The sequence below is a fragment of the Antrostomus carolinensis genome, unplaced genomic scaffold, assembly GCF_000700745.2.
Source record: "Antrostomus carolinensis isolate BGI_N321 unplaced genomic scaffold, ASM70074v2 scaffold14378, whole genome shotgun sequence".
In the NCBI taxonomy this organism is placed as follows: Eukaryota; Metazoa; Chordata; class Aves; order Caprimulgiformes; family Caprimulgidae; genus Antrostomus; species Antrostomus carolinensis.
In genome coordinates, this window is record NW_010333790.1 from 19,445 (window position 1) to 41,344 (window position 21,900).

The window sequence follows — 21,900 nt, forward strand, 5'->3', positions numbered from 1 at the left end:
GGGATATTTTGTGTTTGACCTGCATTACTTAATTCAGGAACATTGTTGAAGAATGAGCAGAAGACTATATATGAAGAGTACAAAAAGGACTTGTGGTTAAGTTTCATGCTACAAATGCTGCACATATTTTGCTGTATGCCTGTCTCTTCTCCAAATTCTGGGCAGTCTGGCATATTTCCATGCTTGGTGTGTTCCTCATTATCTGCATTCTCAGGGACTTCAGGTCTGATTACTAGATTACTGAATAACCCACACTTCAATTTATGTCAGCTAAAGTAATGAATTCTTGGTACATCTCTATTTAGAGAGCATTTCTGGACTAGATTAATGGAGAGGCATCCATTTGGCCCCATTGCTTTGTTGCTCCTCTCCTTCACAAGTCATGCTGTTTTGTAAGCATACATTTGGGAGCTGGGAGCTAATTTTGCATGTGATGACTTGGGCAGACACTGAGTATTTCAGTCCTTTTCATATCATCTGTCATTCAGTTGTCTTCCCCTGTTCAGCAGCAGACATGGATATTCCCTGAGCTTCCATTTACTACTAGAATACTTGCAGAACTGCTTCTTTTTACCTTTGATGTTCTTCACTTGCCTTAGCTCCAGCTGGCTTCCGAACTGGCCTATCCTTGGTGCTAAAAGCAGTGATTTTATAGTCCTCCTTTGTATCTTAGTCTCCTTGACTCTTGTTCTTACATACTTTTTGCATTCTTGTTCATTAGGAAATCCCCTGTTTAGCCAACCTAACCTTAAGCAAAATTTTGTGTTCTTCTGTACAATAAGATTCTTTGTTCCTGAACTCTTAAGAAATTACCTTTAAAAATCAGGTTACTCCCCTGGATACCCTTACTCTGATGGCAATTTTTCAGGAGATTCTACCCAGTAATTCCCTATAGAAGCTGAAGTTCGCTCTCCTGAAGTCCTAGGTCCTATCCCTGATGTTTATCTTGCCACTTACCCTTTGAATCCTGCTGTAATCATCTCATGGTTGCTACAGCTCAGATTGTTTTCTCCGATCAGATTTCTCACTAGTACTTTCCTGTTGGTGAGACACAGGTCAAGTGGAGTGAAGTCCTTGGCTGATTTGCCTCTCCAGCAGCTGCACTAGGAAATTGCCACCAGCATTGTCTAGAAATCGCCTGGATCATCTACACAGGCTGGATGTCTGAATAGTTGAAGTGTACCATGAGGATGAGGACCTGTGATCGGGAAACTTATGCTTGTAGAGAGTTTTCCTTTTCATCTTCATGTTTTTCAATGCATAATTGGTAGCAAATGCCCACCATAGCATCAGAAATATTTCTTTCCCTTCTAATTCTCACCCAGAAACTGTAATGGTTATACCTTCTGTTTCATGCTGGTATTTGATACCATCCAGGAACTCAATTATATGAGTGCCACTCTTCTTCCTCTCCACTCCATTCTTTCTGAAGCCACTCAGCAGTGACCAGGCCTTCAGCCACAAGCCCTGTCCCACTACTTCTGCATGATTCCAGGCAGATTCATAGCCTTGTGATTCCCTATGGACTTTCAGCACTCCTTGCTTGTGCCCCAGGCTTCTCAAGTTAGTGTACAGGCGCTTGAGGGAAGCCTCTGAACATCCTGTTTTCTCAGGAGGAATGTGGAAATCACTTGTGGCCTTCTTGTGTTTGTTTGGGACATTTGAACCACTGTAGTGATGAGCACCAGAAAAAAGGGGGAACTAAAAAGTTAATCATTCAGTACATAGTTTGTCACTTGAGAAAGGAAGCTACTGCATCCTATATGACCAAACTAGATAGGAATGTAGTTTGCCACTTGCTTTGTTTCCTGAGCATTTTCCATTGTGAAGTACAGGGATCCTGTGAAGGGGAAACCAGTTTACGTCAAGTGGCTAAATACTACGTTAATGCATATGCAGATAAGCATTGTGTGTGTGTGTAGACACATGCATATATACACAGAGTTGTTCTCTATTCCACCTATATAGCCCTCAAAAAATAGCTATTCTTTGCACTTAGTAGCCATTCAAACTTTTATCCTTGCTTACAGTCATGCATGTTCAAATCTTCCAAGATAAGTTCCCGCAAGAAACCTTTCAAACTTACCGAAATACCCAACCTACTGGTTTTCAATTTTGTGATTAAATATTTTCTACATGTCAAAAAGTGTCTCTGTTTAGAATCGTAGTAGATCGAACAGAATTATTCTGAGTGCAGTGTAAAGAGTTTAGATGATTCTTTAAAAATATGAACCCTAGAAGTAAAAGCCAGAACTGTTATATTTCTATATATTTTTAAAAATACTCATTTTAAAATACTGGGGTTTTTTGTCTTAAGAATGTTCCCATATGCTTGTTCTGTTTGTTTGTAAAGCCTATTTCATTGTAGTATTTTATTACTGGTAAATTTAATAGTTTTCATTCTAAACAACATTGTTGTAAGGTATATCCTGAAAAATATGTTTAAAATACACATATTTAAAATATTTATAGGTATTTGCATAAAACATTTTTAAAATTTTAGTTATTTTTGTATTTTAAGCATATTTTAAGCACACCTATAAAACTATATATGTATGTGTATATATATTCATTATATACATATAGCACATATATATGTTTCATAATAAGCAAGGCTGAGGCCTTCCATCATTTAAGTAGAACATAGGTTTTTGTAAGTGTTTATTTTGTATCAAGTGTAGTTCAATACAACGTGAAATTATTCTAGGAGTTAAGTCTAATCATGGAAACTCTGAAGATTAAAAAACTATCCCAATAATGTTCTTTATTTTGTTAAATTTTTTTGCTGATGCAAATATAGATACTAACATTTAAACTTTGGGATTTGTCTTCCAAAGAACTTACTGAAGTTAGATCCAGCAGACAGATATTTAACAGAACAATGTTTGAACCACCCTTCGTTTCAAACCCAAAGACTCTTGGATCGCTGTGGAAGCTCACCTTCGCGGTCAGCTAAGAGAAAACCTTACCACGTAGACAGCAACACATTATCTAACAGGTAAAGGTAGTCACGTCACCGTCATCACTGACATTTGCTCTGCCAATGAGTGAGTTGCTATCATGCTTACATACAACATGATCTACAAGTAAAGAAAAGTAGTCGTTTGACAGTTTAGGCACATGGACACATAAATGCTGTTCCATGTTACCTGAGTGAATAAAGGAAGTAGACACAGTTTTACAGTATTACAGCTATTCAAGCTGAAATTTTCATTAACTTTCTGCATCAGGCTGAATGCTTCTTGAAAAAAACAAGCATAGTGTTTGAGACATTTCTCCATATGACGAAGGAAAATAAGTTGGCTTACCCGTCTTAAAAAAAATGTTAGCCTTTTTCAACAACAGTAGGAATTTTGTGGCTTGGAAGTCGTCTGAGATTCTGAAGGAATGCTTTTCTCTTTGGAATGCTACCGTTATGTGCAAATCTGTCTTAAGGTTTTGATATTTGAAAGTTCAAAATTCACACAGATTTTTAGCAGCTAAGTGTCCTGAAAATTGTGTGTGTTGATCATGCTCCAAATTGGGGATGAATAGAATTTTGTCTGCAGTTGCAGTTATGAATCTAGTCGACTTGAACTTAAAGCAGAGTCTATTTTAGTGACTCCCTGTTGGACCCACATAGCTTGAGAGAAGCCACTTGATTTTAATACATCAACAAACCGGGTTTACTGGTGGATGAAATATTTCAATACAAAAAGCCTCATGGTATTCCTCTGACAGAAGCTTTCCTAAAGGTCACCCTCTGAAGTATGCAGAATGATAATGGCTTTCAGTCCTAACCATGGGGTTTTTTTAGCTCTTCCTGTGAGATTCAGAAAAATTACTCCTCGTTTTAAGATTTGGGATTATGACATTTAAAATCTATACTTTTTCAAAGATAGACACCAAAAAGTTTTAGTTGCCCTTATAGATATTTAGGATAGAAGTTTTACCCTTAGAGGTGTGCCATTAGAAAGGAAAACCTAGATCCATGGGAAATTTGTCTAATGCAATGACTTGCCTAGCTGCTTGATTTAAAATTACTAGGTTCCTTACATCTCTTAAGTTTTTAAAAAATATACGTCCTTTTAACTAAAAAATATTTTAAATGCATTGAAATTGCTAAATTTCTAGAAACTGTAATAGAGTACATAGTTAGATCTCTGAAAGTGGGTAAACTGCTCATAGCCCACCTAGGTCCATCAAGGCTAACAAGTACAGCTGCAGCACTGCTCAGTCACAGCTAGTTTGCAATGCCAGCATAAGTCCAGAAGCAGAACTGGTTTTATGTCATAGAATTTGAGATAATAAATCCTACTCAAATAAATTCAGGCTGAGTGTTTGCAGAACCAACTCATATCAGTCTTGTAATCCCAAAACTAGGAGAGCTGGAAAGCAGAGTAGAGGTTAAGGACATTACCAAGTAGCTCTGCACCAAGTCAGTCTGGTTACAGAGCATTTTGGGTACAGCCTTGGGGATGAGTTAGTGTGCCAAGAACTGGGATAGTGCCAAGTTCCACAGAAATTGGAGTTCCTGTGGTAGACCCAGTTTTGGGTTTGGTGTTACAGGGCTTCCTCTGCTGCACAGAGCTCAGGCTCAATCTATCTGGATGTCTTTACCAGCACAATATCTCTTTTTTCCCTCCCTCCTATCCCTTCCCCTCCCACTCCAACTCCAGCATACATTAGATGGCCTGGAGCATTTATTGTATTGGGGCTTTTTGACAGTACAGACATATTTTATTTTGTTCTACCTTCACTTTGATATGTCAGGTGTATTCAAGACTTTTTTCCAATGGATACACAGCTAATTTTCATAATGTCATGCTTACATTATCAATGTGCACATGTATTACTCTCACACATGCATAAATGTGTAAATATATGTTGGAATTTCTATGATTGGATTTTATATCTTCATTTTTTTTTGTCAGCAAAATCCATTAACCAAAGCTGAGTTTGTCCATCAGGATATAACCAGAAAGAAACAACAATGTACTAATGCTTGCAAATCTGGTATTTTAGTGGATCTTCCAATGCCTAGTTGGCAGTTTTTGATCTTACTGCAGTTAAATTTTGTGGTTTTAAATGGCAACTTCCTTCTGAAATGAGTGTACTTTTGTTGAAGTTATTAATGCGTGAATATGTAATCTGGTATATTAATGCTTCTTTATGCATTTTAATGTAGAAATCAAGCCAGCAAAAGTTCTGCTTTGCAGTCACACCACAGATCAAACAGCAAGGATATACAGACACTGGGGGTTGGCGGGCCAAGAGAAGAGGGTCTTCCAGCAAATGAAAGCTTTTTAAATGGAAACCTTCCTGGAGCTGCACCTAGTCCAATGCATACAAAAAAATCAAGCAACACTCCTGGATCTGGCAACAAGGACCTAGCCAATAATAACATGCCACATCTTCTCAGCCCAAAGGAAACAAAGGCAAAAACAGAATTTGATTTTAATGTGGACCCAAAAAGTTCTGATGGTTCAGGCACAAAGTACCTGAAGTCTAACACCAGATCTCAGCAGAACCGGCACTCGTTTATGGAAACTTCTCAGAGCAAAACTGGGACACTGCAACCCGGCGATAAGCACAGTCGCCACAGCTATATTGATACTATCCCACAGTCTTCTAAGAGTCCTTCATATCGGACAAAGTCAAAGAGCCATGGCGTTCTGACAGACTCGAAATCCGTGGGCAACCTTTCTGAGGCCAGGGCCCAAGCTGCAGAACCAAACAGCAGTAGGTATTTTCCATCCAGCTGCATGGACTTGAACTCTCCTACCAGTCCATCTGCTCCCCGACACAGCGATAACAGAACTTTGCTCAGTCCATCTGGGAGGAATAACCGCAGCGAGGGTACCCTGGATACCCGAAGACCATCAACAAGACACTCCAAAACAATGGAGGAGCTAAAACTGCCAGATCACATGGATGGAAGCCATTCCCACTCTCTATCTGCTCCACATGAATCTTTTTCCTATGGTCTAGGTTATACCAGTCCTTTTTCTTCACAGCAGCGCCCTCATAGACACTCTATGTATGTGAGCCGGGACAGAGTGAGGTCAAAGGGCTCAGAGGGTGGCTTAAGCATAGGGCAAGGGATGGCAGCCAGAGCAAACAGCCTGCAACTGTTATCTCCACAGGTGCAGCATAAGTCACTCACAAGATCTGTTGGCTCGTCACGAGAAGACTGTACAGAAGATACTAATAGGGTTAGTTAAAAATATTGCCTATTATGGAAGGTTTACCTTCCTCTGTTTCATGGGGGGACAGTGTCCTGCTTTCTGTCTTCTGTTTGTTTGCATAATTATTTGTCTTGTTGTAAAGCCAGGGATTTGGGGTTTTTTTCCAAGTGCAAAGTGAGAGGCTATTTAAAAGATAATTTTTAAAAATGGACTATGAATACTTTTATCTTAGAAGTACTGAAATGCGAGAACAGAAAAACTTGTCTCTGAAGTTAAAATTTTATTAGTGGTTCCTAGTCTTTGGTTATATTGTCTGATACCATTTTTATCATATTGTTTTGTGCAATTAACCTTCTCATTTGTGTTTTTATTTAGCCTTTCTTGTATGTCTTTCTGTTATGAGTGCTAATGTTAGTTTTTGAAGTGAGCTTTTCACTCACTTATAGCAGGACATTATTGCTGAAATGACGTACTTTACTAGACGAATATCAAAACTTGAAATATTTCTCTTGATTAGTATGATAAATAACTTGGGTAGTCTAGATTTATGTTGAAGAAGCCACTGGTAAATTTACTCCTCCACAGTAATTACTGCCACTAGATACCTTGTTGTGTTCTACTATAAGCATTACTTAATGAGTAGAGGAAGGGTAGTTCTGGTGTTGATTTTCATTCCTTACATAACACTTCTGAATTATCTGGTGTTTTACACATCAGATGTGTAAAGACGAATGCATTTGTCCCCAGATCTTTAAATTGCTATACCACTGATCCAAACTGGAGCAAAATGGTGCAGAGAGAAGTATGAAAATGAGTGTTTTGTTTCTCTATACATACGTCTGTGATAAAGTAACTTCTCAGGAGAGAACATCTAGTTCAGATTTGTTGACAAATTGAAGGAAGTCAAAGACCTGCAAATATTATTTAAGATCTAAAAATTATACTTTACTGTGGGAGACTAGAAAACTCTGCCTACTTCATTTATGTAAGAAATATGTATAGCTGACTTGATAGTGGTCTATAAGTACCATAAAAAAGAGTTTTCAGGTAGTGGTTGCCTCTTCAGTAGGGAAAAAAAAGGCATAATACATTTTTTTCATACTTAGCACATCTCCTCCATTTTAGGATTATGTGTATTCACACATCAGAAAAGATCTCATCAAAATAGGAGAAATACAATTTTTTTTTTTTTTAAGCCACTTAGAAGGGCTTACTGCAGCTCCATTTCAAAACCAGTGGGTTTTTTTTCTTTATGTAGTCATCTTTTCTCTCTATCTCTCTCATTTCAGTCAAGTTAAATGTGACTTCAGGATGTTACTGTAGAAGGGCAATAACACCAGCATTTGAGTTTTTGCTAATAAAAGCTCGTGCTATCTTGTATTTTGCGGACCATTAGGATCTTTTTCTGCATTATGTAGCAGATATTAATTTAATAAATAATTTTAATTTTATTTCATATTATGTAGAGGCAGATTGTTTTTATTAATCATTCTTTGTCTTTTGACAATTGATTGACAAATTTTTATTTTAATTAGAAAAATTGATGCATATCTTAATGGTTATGTTTTTGTTCATTTTAGTTTGCTTTGGAATGCCTAATTATTTGCAAAGAACTTGCCTTTTTCTCTTAATGGTCAATGTTTTTAAACATAAGCTTTCAATCAATACCTTTAAATCTATGTTTCAATCATCAGTAGTCTGAAAGGAAAAATAATCTTCTGAAATGGATGGCAAGTCTGTAAATTCACAAAGCTGGTTTTATTTGTTTATACTACTTTCAATAACAAATCAGAATTAAATTGTCAATCTTCTTATGCCTTGTAAAGGCGTTTTCACAACAAAGTCATTCTTTGGCTCCTTCCTATCCCTGTCGCCCCCTTCCCCTCCTTTTTTTTTTTTTCCTACATTCTCCACTAGAAATCAGAAAAGTTGACTTCCCTCAGGATTACCGAACTGAAAAAATGAGGAATAACGTGTTTTCAAAGATTCTTTATTGTTTTCCTACAATTTTTTTTCACTCCGATGTTCTGGTTCTCTCTTTCACCTCATGTTTTGTGAAGTTTCCTTACTTCCATGTTTCTAGTTTCTCATTGATTTTCTCTTTAGCTCTAACAAGTCTTTTTAAAGGAAAACATTCTCTGTTTGCCAGGCTTTAAATCTTACTTAAAAAAATTTTTTAAAAGACTCACATTCAGTGTTAGTTTGGGGGCTTTTCAAGTCTCAGTACAACACTTTTTTTTTAAGGGTTCTTTTTTATTTTAAACTAAACATACACAAAAGGGGGCAAGCAGAAGAAAATCAAGTACAATTTGCTATTACTGTCTCATATTTGTAACTTAAATGCTGACAAAGAAGGGATATTTTAAATAAGAGTAGTAATATAACCAAATGCTTCAGCCTCTCGTAAATTTTAGAAGACTCAAACTGTGATTTAAAGCATTGTTTTAGTTCCATTTCTTGTCTTGGCACAGTTTCAAGGGTTGTTCTTATCCTTGACAGTGAAGCCAAATCTTCATTAATAAAAGGCAAAACAGACTTTGAAAATCACTTATATAGTGAACTGAAATCCCAGTTTTTAATTCTGGTTGGGTTTTTTAACCATTGTCCTTCTTGGACATTCTAGATTTAAATTCCTATATGAGTTTCAGTACAGTTTCCTGCGGGGTCTTGTAGGGAACATTGAATTTGATCTGGTCAGTCCGTACTGTGGGAAAAATTGCAGCACCTGGTTCATTTAAGAGTGGAGTTAAGGCATATTTGGTGGCCAGTTACATGCATATGGATGTTTCTAAGGGTGTACTTAAGCTTTTGCTTGAATTACCTTCCAGGTAGTATTGTATTCAGGAAAATACAGTAAATTAGAGGTAATGATACTCTTTTTGCTGTCCTGACTTAACTACTTAACTTAAAGATTTCTTAGTTCAGGGATTACCTTTTATTTTGCATACAGTAGATTTTGTGACTGTTGGTACCTCCAGGTGCTACTGTGTAACAGCTGATAAGTGATAGTGATTTGGTGTTGCAATTATCACAAATTATGTGTTTCCTCTTTGCTTTTTAAAATTTGCCAGTAGCACAGTGACCAGATTTTATCAGAAATTAATTTAACAAGGCCTCCAGTAAAATATTCCTTCAGAGATGTTACAATTGCATTTTACAGCAAAAATCTGAGAGTCTGAATCATGTTCAAGTTTTTAAAATTGCAACTAAGAAGCAAAATTTTGTTAATGCCATTTTGGAAAAAGCAAAACTAAATAATTATTGATTGCATAGTCTGATTTGATATTGGCAGTTATTAATAACATGAAAGGAGAATTGTGTGTGGTTAAGATCTGGGTTTCTTGCTTATGTACGTTGTTTAAAAACTGCAAATCTGTTTGTAGTCTTTCATTTTAAATAGTTGATTGTTCTTTTGTTTAGAGTGGAGCATATCATGATCCACACACAGAAGATGGAGCATCTACTAAGGAAAATAGAATTCTGTATAATGACCCTGTTCCGAGAAGAGTTGGCAGCTTTTACAGAGGTAATTTTATGGTGGATCTTTCAAAATTAAACAAGAATCTTAACATGGAAGATAAATAAAGTAGTGGAAATGGATACAGAGAACTGCCATGAAAAAGTAAAAAAACTTATTGGAAAAAGAACTGTTACCCCACTTTCAGAGACTGGGTTGCCCTGCTTAGTTCTGTGCATTACCTGTATTAGTATCATATTATCTATTTGCAGATGATAACTCACTTTGATTGAAAAGTATATCCAGTGCAGTACTTTGTAAAGCAGAAGATAATTTATTGGGGAGATTTGCACAAATAAATTAATATTACCCAAGTAAACAGTTCATTAATGTTTTTAATTTGTATTCTAAGTTCTTATTAACATTATATCTAAACACCTTTGTACTTGTAAGACATTGACACACTTGCTGATCTATTTCAGATACTGTGGTGCACGGAACTGTAATGTTAGTTTTTAATTACTCGAAATCTGTATTAATGTCTTTTGTTCAGACTTAAAGATCGAGGTTTCCTACAAGCAAAAGCACATTTACATAATCCTAGTTCAGAATAAATAGTAACACAGGACTGTGTATGTGCGTATATATGTATGTATATGTGTGCATGTGTATATTTATATATGTACATATACACACACAGATAGATATTGTTCTATTATGGTACACAAAAGATGGTGATTTTGGAGCAGCTGCCTCATGGCTAAACCTGGGTAATCCTTTTGAAAAAGACAAGGATGATAAGAAACTAATTACTGTCCTGCAAGTGTTAGGAGGCGTGTGGGGCTCCTCTGAACCTTAAGAAGTCCCAATCAGCTAAAATTCGATTATGAGTCACCTAATAACCTTAAGTAGAATCACAGATCTCCCTCTTATCCCTCTTCAGGTTGATCAGTTGACTGATGACCTGATTTAGACATGTTAAAATCTGCCAATCCTTGCAAATGTCCCATTGCAATATTAAAACCTATGAGCAATATTAAAGCTTGTCCTGTCTTGAGCAATGCTTTTGAGTGTAAGGTTTTGTAGTACATGCAACAGGCAATCCTTAAGAATCCTTAGGCCTGAATTGCTTTTATTAATCCTTAAAACACTCCTAAAATTGGACATGGTTTATCCTTCTTTTTTTATACATAGTGAAACAGAGATTCCAAGGAAGAATGACCTTCCATAAGTCATGTGCTAAGGAAACTGTAGGTCTGGGGTTGCATTCAATTCCTTATTATAAACTAGAGTGTTTTTTCCTCATTAATTTTATCTATGAAACAAATATATTTTGTTGTGAACTAAATTATTGACGTAATTATTGCATTGGAAAAATGATACTACGTTTAAGTAATACATACATAATAGTATATGCAACAACTCTTGAAAGAAAAAGTTACTAGGAAAAAAGTAAATTCATATTTATGCATTTCTTAAGTACTTGACTTAATACAAATGTTATTAGCATGTACTTATGTACTATAGCTTGAACATAAACTTACAGATTCAATTTTGATACATGGTATAGTGTGATGCTGAGGTAATGCTGCAACTAGGGTCTGATCAATTTTTAATCCAATGCAAGTATTTCTGTCGATATTCAGAATTCTAATAAATATATATTGTAGGTATATATAACCTATTTTCAAAACCACAGTATGTCTGTTTGAAAAATAGATAAAATCTGATTTTGATCCTTTCATTTTTAGTGAGTAGTCCCTCACTCTTTGTTATATTAAAATCCAAAATAAATTTTTTCAGGATGGGTACTATTTTTTTAAGTTCTAAGTGAAGACAAAGTGTAAATTGTAGTCCTTTTGTGGCTTTAATAAGAGTATTCCAACATTTTTTTCTGTTTCCTGTTTTTAAATATCGATCCCACTTGTGACTCCCTACAGACAGAAGTGTTCTCAAATCTAATAACAACTTCCCCAAGTTCCGATGATGGTCAAATGTTATGAGTAATATTACCTTACGGGTATCACAAAACAACAGCTTTCAAAACTGTAAAAAACGTATACCTTTTTTTTAGTCATACATAAAGTACAACTGTCTTCACTGTCTTGTTTCTGTAAAAGCCATAGGGAGGGAGCAGACAACAGAAAGATGTGATTTTTGGCAGAGCTCAGTATACACTGTTTGCTGTTTCTCTGTTCAGTTCCGTCTCCACGTCCAGAGAGCACGTACATAGAAAACAACGTGTCAAACAGAGCCTCTGTGTTACCGGCAGACAGCGGCACGGTGGCCAACCACTCAAAGAGACAAACCACCTTTGACACTTGGTGAGTTGTTATTTACACAGATGTGTAGAGAATGGCAGGGGAAAAAGGGATTTTTAACAGGAGGGGGGGGGAAACCCCACTTTTTTTCCAAAATTTGCAGTTGTCAACATGTGCTTAGTTGCTTTCTCTGACTATACTGACATAGCGTTGCATGTTTGCTGTCCCCTTTTGAGCAACCGGCAGTACTTCCTTACGCCATCACACTGACTTATTAAAGATAATATACTTTTGTCCAGTCTTTCCTGATTTTTTTCCCACTATTAATCTTCGGTTAAAGATAATACAAAGTGCTTGTATGCATATTGCATGGATAGCAAGGCTGTAGCTTCATCTGTGGATTCCAGAAGCATGAATTGTCAGACAAACAGAAAAAATACCAAAATGCATGTTTCCATATATAAAATAGGACTGTATTAATGAAGAATATAATATTCACCCTACAATGGGGACTGCTGCTTTTTTTGCTTACTCACCACAGAAGGAAATGAGTATGTTCTATGGGAAAATGGACTAAGCAACATCTTAATGGTGTATATTGATTTTAAAAGATTAAAAGCATCACATGGCTCCATTATATAACATAGAACAATTAACTATAATTATGCTCATAGAAAGACAACATATGCATAGCTTTTCAGGACTTAAAGGGAAATATCTTAATTTTGTTGTTCTCAGAGCTCTTCAGCTCTAAAATACTCTTAAACTTCTACTTTGTTGAATCACAGTAAAGTACACTGAATTAAAAATAAGCAAATGGAGCTTCAGAGGACTGGTGGGAGGAATGGACTGTATGCATTCGCATGTTCAATTGTGCTTCATACTATTATCTGAAACACTGCTCTCTGAAAGTGTGATGGAGAACTGTTTCAGTGGTTTGTTGACTTAATGTATTTTCACGTGAACAACCTGTGAATTGTCTGCTTAAAAAAGAAAGGGGGTGGAGGGGGTGGGGAAGGGAAACAACTGGTATTTCAGCTTGTGTTCAGTAATAGACAATGTTTACTCCAGAACCTTTGTCACCTGCTCTGATTCACTAGAGTCTGCTTCCTGTCCTTCAGTAGCTCTACCTACATCCATTTTGTGGAAGTTAGCTGAGGAATCCACTCATTTATGTAAAAAGGTGGTACTCACATTGACTTATGTGGCTAAAGAAGATATTTATTCCTACTGTTGAACTTTTTTACATATTTTGTTGTCCTTAATATCAGAATCTTTCTATCTTGCATATAATATAAGCCAGCTGGAATCTTGTTTTGCTTTATATATCATTTGGCAATATATTACTTTTTATTATGTGGTCACTGCAAAGAAACATGTAATGTTATTTTCACTCTGAACTGAAATAATAGCATATGTTATTAGAGCTGGTTGGGAACTTTTTGATTAAATTCATTTTTTGCTTACAGTGCCAAATTAGTGAAACCAAAACTTTTCAAAGGAACAGACTGATAACCACTAACCTTTTATTGCAAAGTTTCTTCAGTTGCAGGATAGAATTGCCAGTCAAAACCAGAGATACTCTCAAAATAATACATATTTTGGGGTTGGCATTAATTTTTGTAATGTGAGGAACAAGAGTGCAGGGCCTTTGTTATTTAAATCAGAGGACTGAACCAAGATCTTAAATCTTTTAACAAGTGAATGCCCTGAACTAGAAGTTAGATGTTATTCTGGAGCACATTCTCTGTTTCCCTCAATATATTCTCTTGAAGCTGTTTCTTCTTGTTGAAATAGTGAAAGGACCACAGAGATGCTGAATAATGTCCTAGTGAATAAGGCCCTTCATTAACTTTGAGATAGTTAGATTTAAATCCTTGCTCCAATTAATGTACTCAAATACTTTCACAAAGTGGAACAGCTCCTTTGAGAGAAGAACCCACAGAAGAATAACCATTTCTCCTTGTGAAATGGGAGGAATAGCAGTGCTTACAACACCAAGTTACTGCTATTTTGGCATGCATTTCACTTTCTCTTTGCTTTTCCTACTCCCTATTTTCCTGAAATGTTTCCTGCCCAGCTCTACATGTTAACTCTGTGCAAGTTGTCCTGGCAATGGTCTAATGTTGTTGCAAAATTGTTCTGTGCCATAAATGCAGCTTAAGCAGATTCCTGAGTGATGTAGAGTCTGTGTTCCTCTACTTAATTTTCTGCATAGAAGTTGTGTAAACGCTTACAAAAATATTGAAAGCTCTAATGGAATATGATTCTGCTTGCATCAATTTTATGATGAAGTAAATATTTGATGTTTGACTGACGTACGTAACTGCTACATGACAATTCATCTCAAATTACAAGTGACATGTATTCCACCTGGACTTGCCACTACTGTAAAATACTGCTTCTCTCATAATGCTGCTCTGTGTTGCCTTTCTTCTGTCAAAGATTTTGTGAATGTTTGATAGAATGAATTGTCACAGATGTTCCCTTGTCTTTGTGTGCATTCCTTCACTCTGTCCCCACTGTCCTGCCTCTTTAAAAATAAAGATGTTATAAACTCTACTTTTGTCATCAGGTTTTACTCTTAAATTACTAAATAATTTCTGAATTTCAGACAACTTGATTTGAAAAAAGGCAAATTTTTCATCCTTCCAGAAAATCTTTTCTTTGCCAGTGTTTAATTTCCTGTAAATGACCTCGAACTTGATAATTTTTTCTTTTTTGATTCAAGAGTAGATGTTTTATTCTTTCACTTGTACGAGCTTTGTCTTGAGATGGGCAAAATCAGTAGGTGTAGGCAAGATGCTTAACCTGGTTCTGCCAGTGTGCCAAAATGTTGGCCTGAGTCATCTTTACCATTATTATAGTTCTATCTCTTGGAATAAACTCCAACATGCAGTACTTTATCTCATGTCTTATTGGAAGTGTTTCCATTGATTGCTTACAAAGTATCTGGGGGCTTCTGGAAAGCTTTGTTATTTAGACCTTTTATTTCCATTTAAATGTATTCACATACTATGACAAACAGCTTGTCTTATCTTCTCTAGCACGTGTCATACCTTCCTGCAAAAACAATAAAAAGGGGAAATATAATATTTATTATTATTTTTATATTTATATAATACATATACACAAACTGTCATTCAAGGAAAGAACAAAAAACCCCATCCTACTCTTAGGAGTGTCAAAGGCTTACATTTATCTATTAATTTTCAAGACTCCAAAATAATACAGTATTTTGTAAACATGACATAACTGGCTATAATATCGCTGTATCATAGAATCATAGAATGTTGTGAGTTGGAAGGGACCCACAAGGATCATCGAGTCCAACTCTTACCCTAGCATAGGACAATCCCAAGATTCAGACCATGTGTCTGAGGGCCTTGTCCAAATGCTTCTGGAATATTGTCAGGCTTGGTGCCATGACAACCTCCCTGGGGAGCCTGTTCCAGTGCTCCACCACCCTCTGGGTGAAGAACCTTTTCCTAATGGCCAACCTAATCCTCCTCTGGCACATCTTCCCCTGCCATTTCCCCTGGTCCTATCATTGGTCACCAGAGAAGAGATCAGCACCTGCCCCTCCTCTTCCCCTTGTGAGGATGTTACAGGCTGCAATGAGTTGTTATGGTTGCCAGTGTTATGAATGGTACTGGGGATGGAGGTGTGTCAAACATACGTGTGTGTATATATATGCCCACATACATATATATATATATATATATATGTATACTTTTTTTAGTGATGCCATAACCTCAGGCGATCTAGTGGCTTCTGGGGGGTACTCTTCGTTATAAGATAGTAGATCTGGGTTTTATTCCATTTAATAAATCCTCCTTTTCCACATGAAAAAAAATATTTGCAGCTCCAAGCAAAGTTCAGATTTGATCTCTGATTTTTAAACTTTCAATGCCAGGCTTTTAGACCAAGCAACTTTACTATGGGCTTCAGCTTGCGGGACTGAGATTCTTACCTTAAGTAAACCATCTATTTGAGGTGCTTCACTAGTTTCTGACATTTTCTTGCCTCCGTTTATGGTAACTCTGTAACTGCCAAGGGTTTTACTTTAAGCAAAACCAAGAGCCAGCTTGGAGACTTAGTGTTTGTTCATTTGTCTTCTGAAGAAAACTTCAGACTCCTCCATTAGACCAAAATCCTTCCTCATGTAATTGTGAGCAGTTCAGTAAAGGGAGTAGTGTACTGGCAGTCAAAGAGGATTTCCAGGCCAGGCTGCCTGCTGAGATGAGGGTTGCTGAAGAGTAACTGAACCAAGCATGAGGAATTACCTCCCAAAAAGAGCTGTCTGCAATATGAATCTATCTATGGCAGCATCAATGCAGCATGCTTAATATTTATTCTTTTTAGTTAATATTAAAGCACATCAGCTTGCTTGCCCTATTCGTATTTGCTGTGACACCTCATTGTACCTGCATGAAGTTGGATATCTTTCCTGCACACGTACAATAAATGCTAGTGATAATCACATAATTTCTGTTTATACTTATGCTTTTTCCAAAATGCTGCAGTCCAGAATAACCAGTGTGATCTCCATTATATGTCCTAAGCATGCAAAAGGCACACAAAGATAAATTAACAAAGAACAGTACGTTTTGCCTTTAGTTTCTGCTTGAGGAGTGAGCTCTCTGAGTAGAGGCTCTTCTCTAGGGCTACTCTTACTTCCTAGTAAAAGAGACACTGCATAACAGATTCTGGTGTTACTGTTTGCTTTCAAGAGCTGAAGCTTTATGCAAAATACCACGATACTTGCACTTATATTGTAAGAGTTTAGTTTTGAGTGACTATATCGTACAGATTTTTTCTGATAATCCTAATTTTTTCCTGTACTGTCTGTCCATTGTTGGAAAATAATCTTTAGGGATGCCTAAAATATCCCGGTGTTTCATCTCATCGATCAAAATGTTCTGCTCTATTTTTACTCAGTACAAAATCCTGGTGTTGAAGCTTCCTGCTATAATGCTATATATGTTCACTCTCTTCACATAATGAGCATGTGTTTTGAAGCAGTTGCTTTTCAAGGTCAGTGCTTTTTCAGACAAATGTACTGCAATATGAGTCATAGGAGTCAATGACATAAACCAGTCAGTGTAAAAACACTGGCTTTGGGTAAGCAGCAATTGAAAATAAGCAGAGTTCTTGGCCCCTATTTTTCTCCTATGTCTGGTCACTATAGTCATTATTAAAGGGGAAATGATGGTGCAGAATTTCTCTGCTCATCTGCTGTAGGGAGCAGTTTTCTCATCCAGGTTCACTGGGCCAAAAAAAAGAGTTTATACAAGTGAGTGTCTGTCAAAGTTTGGCAAAAATTGTCCCAAGCTTTATTCTGAAGATTAAGTTAACCTTTAAAAATACAGCATCTCCATTTTGGAAAATGGACAAATTTTCCATAAAATTTGACAGACAGAAAAGCCATAGCCAGACATTGAAAAATTTGAAAGGACAGTGTAGAGTAACCACATGAGGACTTCCTTATGACCTGATACTGGTTCCTCAGCAGGCAGCATAGTCACTGAGTTGGTAGTTTGTACTAGGACTCTGGTTTGGGGTATGTTTGCTGATGTGGATGCACAGTAGCTCCTTTGGGGAAAGGCTCAGAAGATTCTCAGCCCCATTCACATGACTTTCAGAGTACAAGCAGGATACTTTGGGTGCGTGCTTTCCTCCAACTTTTCTAACAAATTAAGTAAAAATAATTTAATAAATAATTTGGTAGGTATTTTCTGTGTTAAGTGTCTTGTGAGTTCACTGAATCTGTAAAGCTGTCAGTAGTCTTTACTCTTGGGCTTTCTCCTTGGTGCTTTAAGTGACTAATACAAGACTGCCTTACTGCTGTTACACAGTGGTACCAAATACAGGAACATGACAGAAACAGGAATCCTTAGCAATCCAGTATATTTAAAATGTGTTATAAATCTAGTAATTAAATTAAACGAGAGATTTTTCCTGTAGCAGTGTAATTTTCATGTTAAATCTATACTGTTATGCACCTGCGTGTGTTTCCTGGATCTAGATGTAAGTTCCAAAAATCAAAATTGGGAAAATTTCCACCATCATCATCTTTGCTGATAAATCTTTCTTCTAAGCATGTTCTCTTACTCAACAATTGCACTTTATTACAGCATTTCAACGTTGCATGCATTTATATTTAGAACCAGGTAGCATTTCAAGCTTGAGGCAGTTTTGTGTAGAAATTGAGGAACTGATGAAACCACCTGTCAGAGTGGAGATACTCATCAATAAGGAGGATGACTCCAGTGGTTCCTACCCCAATTATGTGTTTCACATTTGCTTGGAAAAAATGTCAGCTTGGTACATGGTAGCAGCTGAAGCATCAGCTGATAGTATAGCATTTAAAGCCAGAATTAGAAGCCAGAGATAACTATAGCAGACAGCTAAGTATTGCTACATTACCATTACTCCAAGAAAAGCTGCTCCTGTTTGTCATCCAGAGCCCTTATAACTGTGGCTTTCCTTTAGGTTTTTCATCAAGACAATGGAGTAATTTCATTTTTGTTTTCATACAACTTAAGACTGAAAAAGGACTGCTGAATCACCCCATATGATTTTCTGTATGTTAGTTGCCATTAGATGTCATCCGTTCTCTGGGGTCCAGGCCCAGTAGCGTATCTGACTAATGTGTGTCTCCCAGATTTGAAATGTCGAAGAATGGAAATCCACTTCTTTCACTAAGGAGTTTGTTCTGGCAGTTAATTATTTGTTAAAATCAGTGCCTTATTTCAAATATGACTTCTCTGGCTTCATTGTCCACCTGCTTCCTCTTGTGATGTTGTTGCTCTTTACTTTAAAGACCCTTCTAGTACTCTGTAATTTATTCCTGGACAAGTACTTGTGCGCTGCAATCAAGGAAACTAAATGTTGGGGCGGGTTTGGATGTGTTTTTTAACATGCTAAAGAGGCTGAAATCTCTGACTCTTTTAATGTATGCTATTCTTTCTATCTCTGAAATTATTGCTGTGACACTCTCCTGTACCACTTCCAATTTTCAAACTTTTTCAAAGGGCACTAGAACTGCGTTCAGTTATGTCTCACCAGTGTCCTACATAAACCATCTTTTTACCCCATATCAGTTACTTTATGTACATAGTTTACTGTGTATACTTAAAGTAACATTATTTACAGCTGTAGTTAATTCAGCTGTGTACACAAGTTAAAAGGTGGAAATTCGGCCTTCAGGCAAGTCACCTGTTCCACTTTCGGGTCATCTTTTGCCAGCACTGTCTCACCCACGCATAACAAACTAACTGAAGGTTTTAAGTTGGAATGGACAACAGTAGATCCCCAGCTCCCCTGGTGATAAATTTGGAACCATGTCAGGAAGTTCGATTGAAATTGGTTCTCTGGTGAATTTTGCAACTTCTGGTTCTCCAGCAAGCAACGGATAAACTGGACCTGTGCTTTTATACCTCATCACCATTTGTATCTTCTCTCAGATAATTATTTTCATTTTTCTAAAAGACCTTGTATGTGATATTTTGGTTTGCATATTAAATTCTGACTTAAAAAAGACATGCATGCTTTCCTTTTCCCTAAATAACTATTGACTGGTTTGAGCTAAACATTATACCCTAACACTGTGTTCTTCCTATCCCATTTAAAAAGACTATTTATCCAGTATTTGCATAATAACCCTTGAACCAATGAATGCTAAAACATTAAGAATCTTTTTGCTTTAGTCAATAACTGGCATTCTTTGGCATAAGATCTCATTATTACACAGAATTTTCATAATATCAAAATAAAATCTCTCTTACAATACCTTATTTCATGTTTAGGAAAAGTCCTGAAAACCTTAACAGTCACTCAGAACAGTTCAAGGAGAAAGAAAAGCAAGGTTTTTTCAGGGCAATAAAAAAGAAAAAGAAGAAATCTCAAACTGTAAGTATACAGTATTTCTAAAAGAAAATATGGGTTTCAGTTTTGAATTATACTATTTTAATATGCTAAATTAGTACAATATCTTTGTTTGTGATCATGCCCATGTGTATCTATTTCTTCTTTTCTGTCTCTACTATATGAAAGTCAAATTCTTTCCTTCATCAGGGTTTATTTATCTGCCTTATCAAATATTTCTTCACCTGCTAGTCCTGTGCATCTTTGTTTTCATTCAGACCATTTGAGAGCCAGTTTTGATGAAAGTTTTAAGCTGATGTTGCAACAGGTCTTTTGCAGGGTATGGTAATACCATTCCAAGAATAGCAGATGTATTATTGTGTGTCCTCAGAGCCTGAATAATTTCAGATACCCATTAGGAGGAGATCAAACTGTTAAAAATGAGAATTCTTTCCAGTCTTTTTCATGGCAGTATCTTGATAACAGCTTCTGTCTTCTTGCAGCACCCTGTAGCAGGAATAAGGATCATGTCTTAACCATTCTTAACATTTTGTGTTTTGTTGAGGGAAGGTATTGTGGCTTTTGTTATTTGGTTTAAGCCTTTGGTGTATTTTATACATTTTTACATTTCCATCTAGTTTTTGGGAGAAAGAAAGAACTTTCTTTTATTGGAGAGCAGTGGTATATTAACATTTCACAAAGTTTTATAATGAAAATTCTCCTAAGAACTGACATAACCTAAACATCAGCTCATCTCATTCTCAGATGACAGTTCTGTAAACAGTAAAATATTTAAAATTTCATTTACATAAAGTTTGTTTTACAAAATTTAAAACTTCAGGTACTTTATCTTAAATCAGGACTAGTAAAAGTGTGGTCTTGCAATTCTCAAACAGGCCACCAGAAGCAGAACTTCTGAACGTTTCAAGATTTTTTATTAGTATAGTAGTATGTTACTAAATCATATGTGCAAAATAGTTTCATAAGTAAACGTTTGTCCTTTTCTGTTACCTGTTCTTGTCTGTGTGCTTTATTCTTACGTTTCATTTTTCTGAGTTATAAGATCTGGATAGTAAAACTAAGAATTCTACCCAACTTTTTTTTTTTTTTTAAGATGGACTTTTCACTAAAGTGGGACTTTATTGTTAACCTGTTAGTAACAGTACTTTCTTATTTGATATTGGTGTTGTGTCAGATGCTCTCTCAGTGTACAAATAAGGAAAAATTTCAGACTTGATCTGGAATCTGAAAAACAAACTTTGTTTTATCTAGCAGAGCGATCATCATCTCCAACAGTAATGCATGCCCTACTTTTCAGAGGAGCTTTAATTCCCCACATTGTGTATTTTGTTTTGTTTTAAGAACTTGATGCCATTCCAAAATCAATGTTTCTGTAAGTGTAATTGCAGGTACAGTTTTGAAAGTTCTCAGAATGGAGTAAATCACGCTCACTCCTTACAGTTAAATTGGCTTCAGAAGAAACTTGATGGTACCATAAGGGGAAGGCAAAGGGGAGTAACTACATCAAACTATTTACTGTCACAGAGTGAGGTGGCATGACTCTGGGTGTTGGTGGAGGGCTGATCTGTTGAAAATTGGGGGAGAGGAGTGATTATCTGGCCTTTTTTTTTTTTTTTTTTTTTTCGTTTCTTCAAACTATGTGGAATATGTGCACGTGTGTGTTAACTAGCACTCAAAAATGCACCTCACTTTCCTGCTGGGCAGGTTTTAGAGCAGTGACATCTACCTCTCCTTCTGAACTTGTTCATCCTTATACCTGTTGTCCTGGTTTTGCTAGGATAGAGTTAATTTTCTTCTCAGTAGTTAGAAGAGCCGTGTTTTGGTTTCAGTTCAGACTTGCTTTGAGAACATCATTGATAAAAGTACTGATGTTATTAGTTGCTGCTGGAGCTCAAGGCCATTGTGTTTGGCTGTTCACAGCTGCATCAGGACTGGGAGGGAGAAGCGCAGTGAACAGCAAAGCCCAAAACTGGCATCTGGATGTGCCAATGAGATATTCCATATCATATCCTGTCATGTTTAGCATATTATCTGGGGCTGACAGGAAAAGGGGGTGCATTCACACGGGTTTTCTCTCGGGCTCTTGCTCTTCTGGGATCGTGGTTTCGGTTCGGGATTGTTGCTC

At 36.5% G+C, this 21,900-nt stretch overlaps 1 protein-coding gene across 1 annotated transcript in view; it reads left to right on the forward strand.

The window, feature by feature from the left end:
• CDKL5 (cyclin dependent kinase like 5) overlaps window positions 1–21,900 on the forward strand; it is a gene marked incomplete at its 5' end in the record, with an annotated part of 46,693 nt that overhangs the window by 18,817 nt on the left and 5,976 nt on the right. Inside the window, 6 exons of the mRNA XM_029086486.1 lie at window positions 2,838–2,998; window positions 5,168–6,194; window positions 9,242–9,340; window positions 9,588–9,693; window positions 11,825–11,948; window positions 19,697–19,799. Coding sequence (XP_028942319.1) covers window positions 2,838–2,998; window positions 5,168–6,194; window positions 9,242–9,340; window positions 9,588–9,693; window positions 11,825–11,948; window positions 19,697–19,799 — 1,620 coding nt within the window. The remainder of the gene's footprint in view (window positions 1–2,837; window positions 2,999–5,167; window positions 6,195–9,241; window positions 9,341–9,587; window positions 9,694–11,824; window positions 11,949–19,696; window positions 19,800–21,900) is intronic.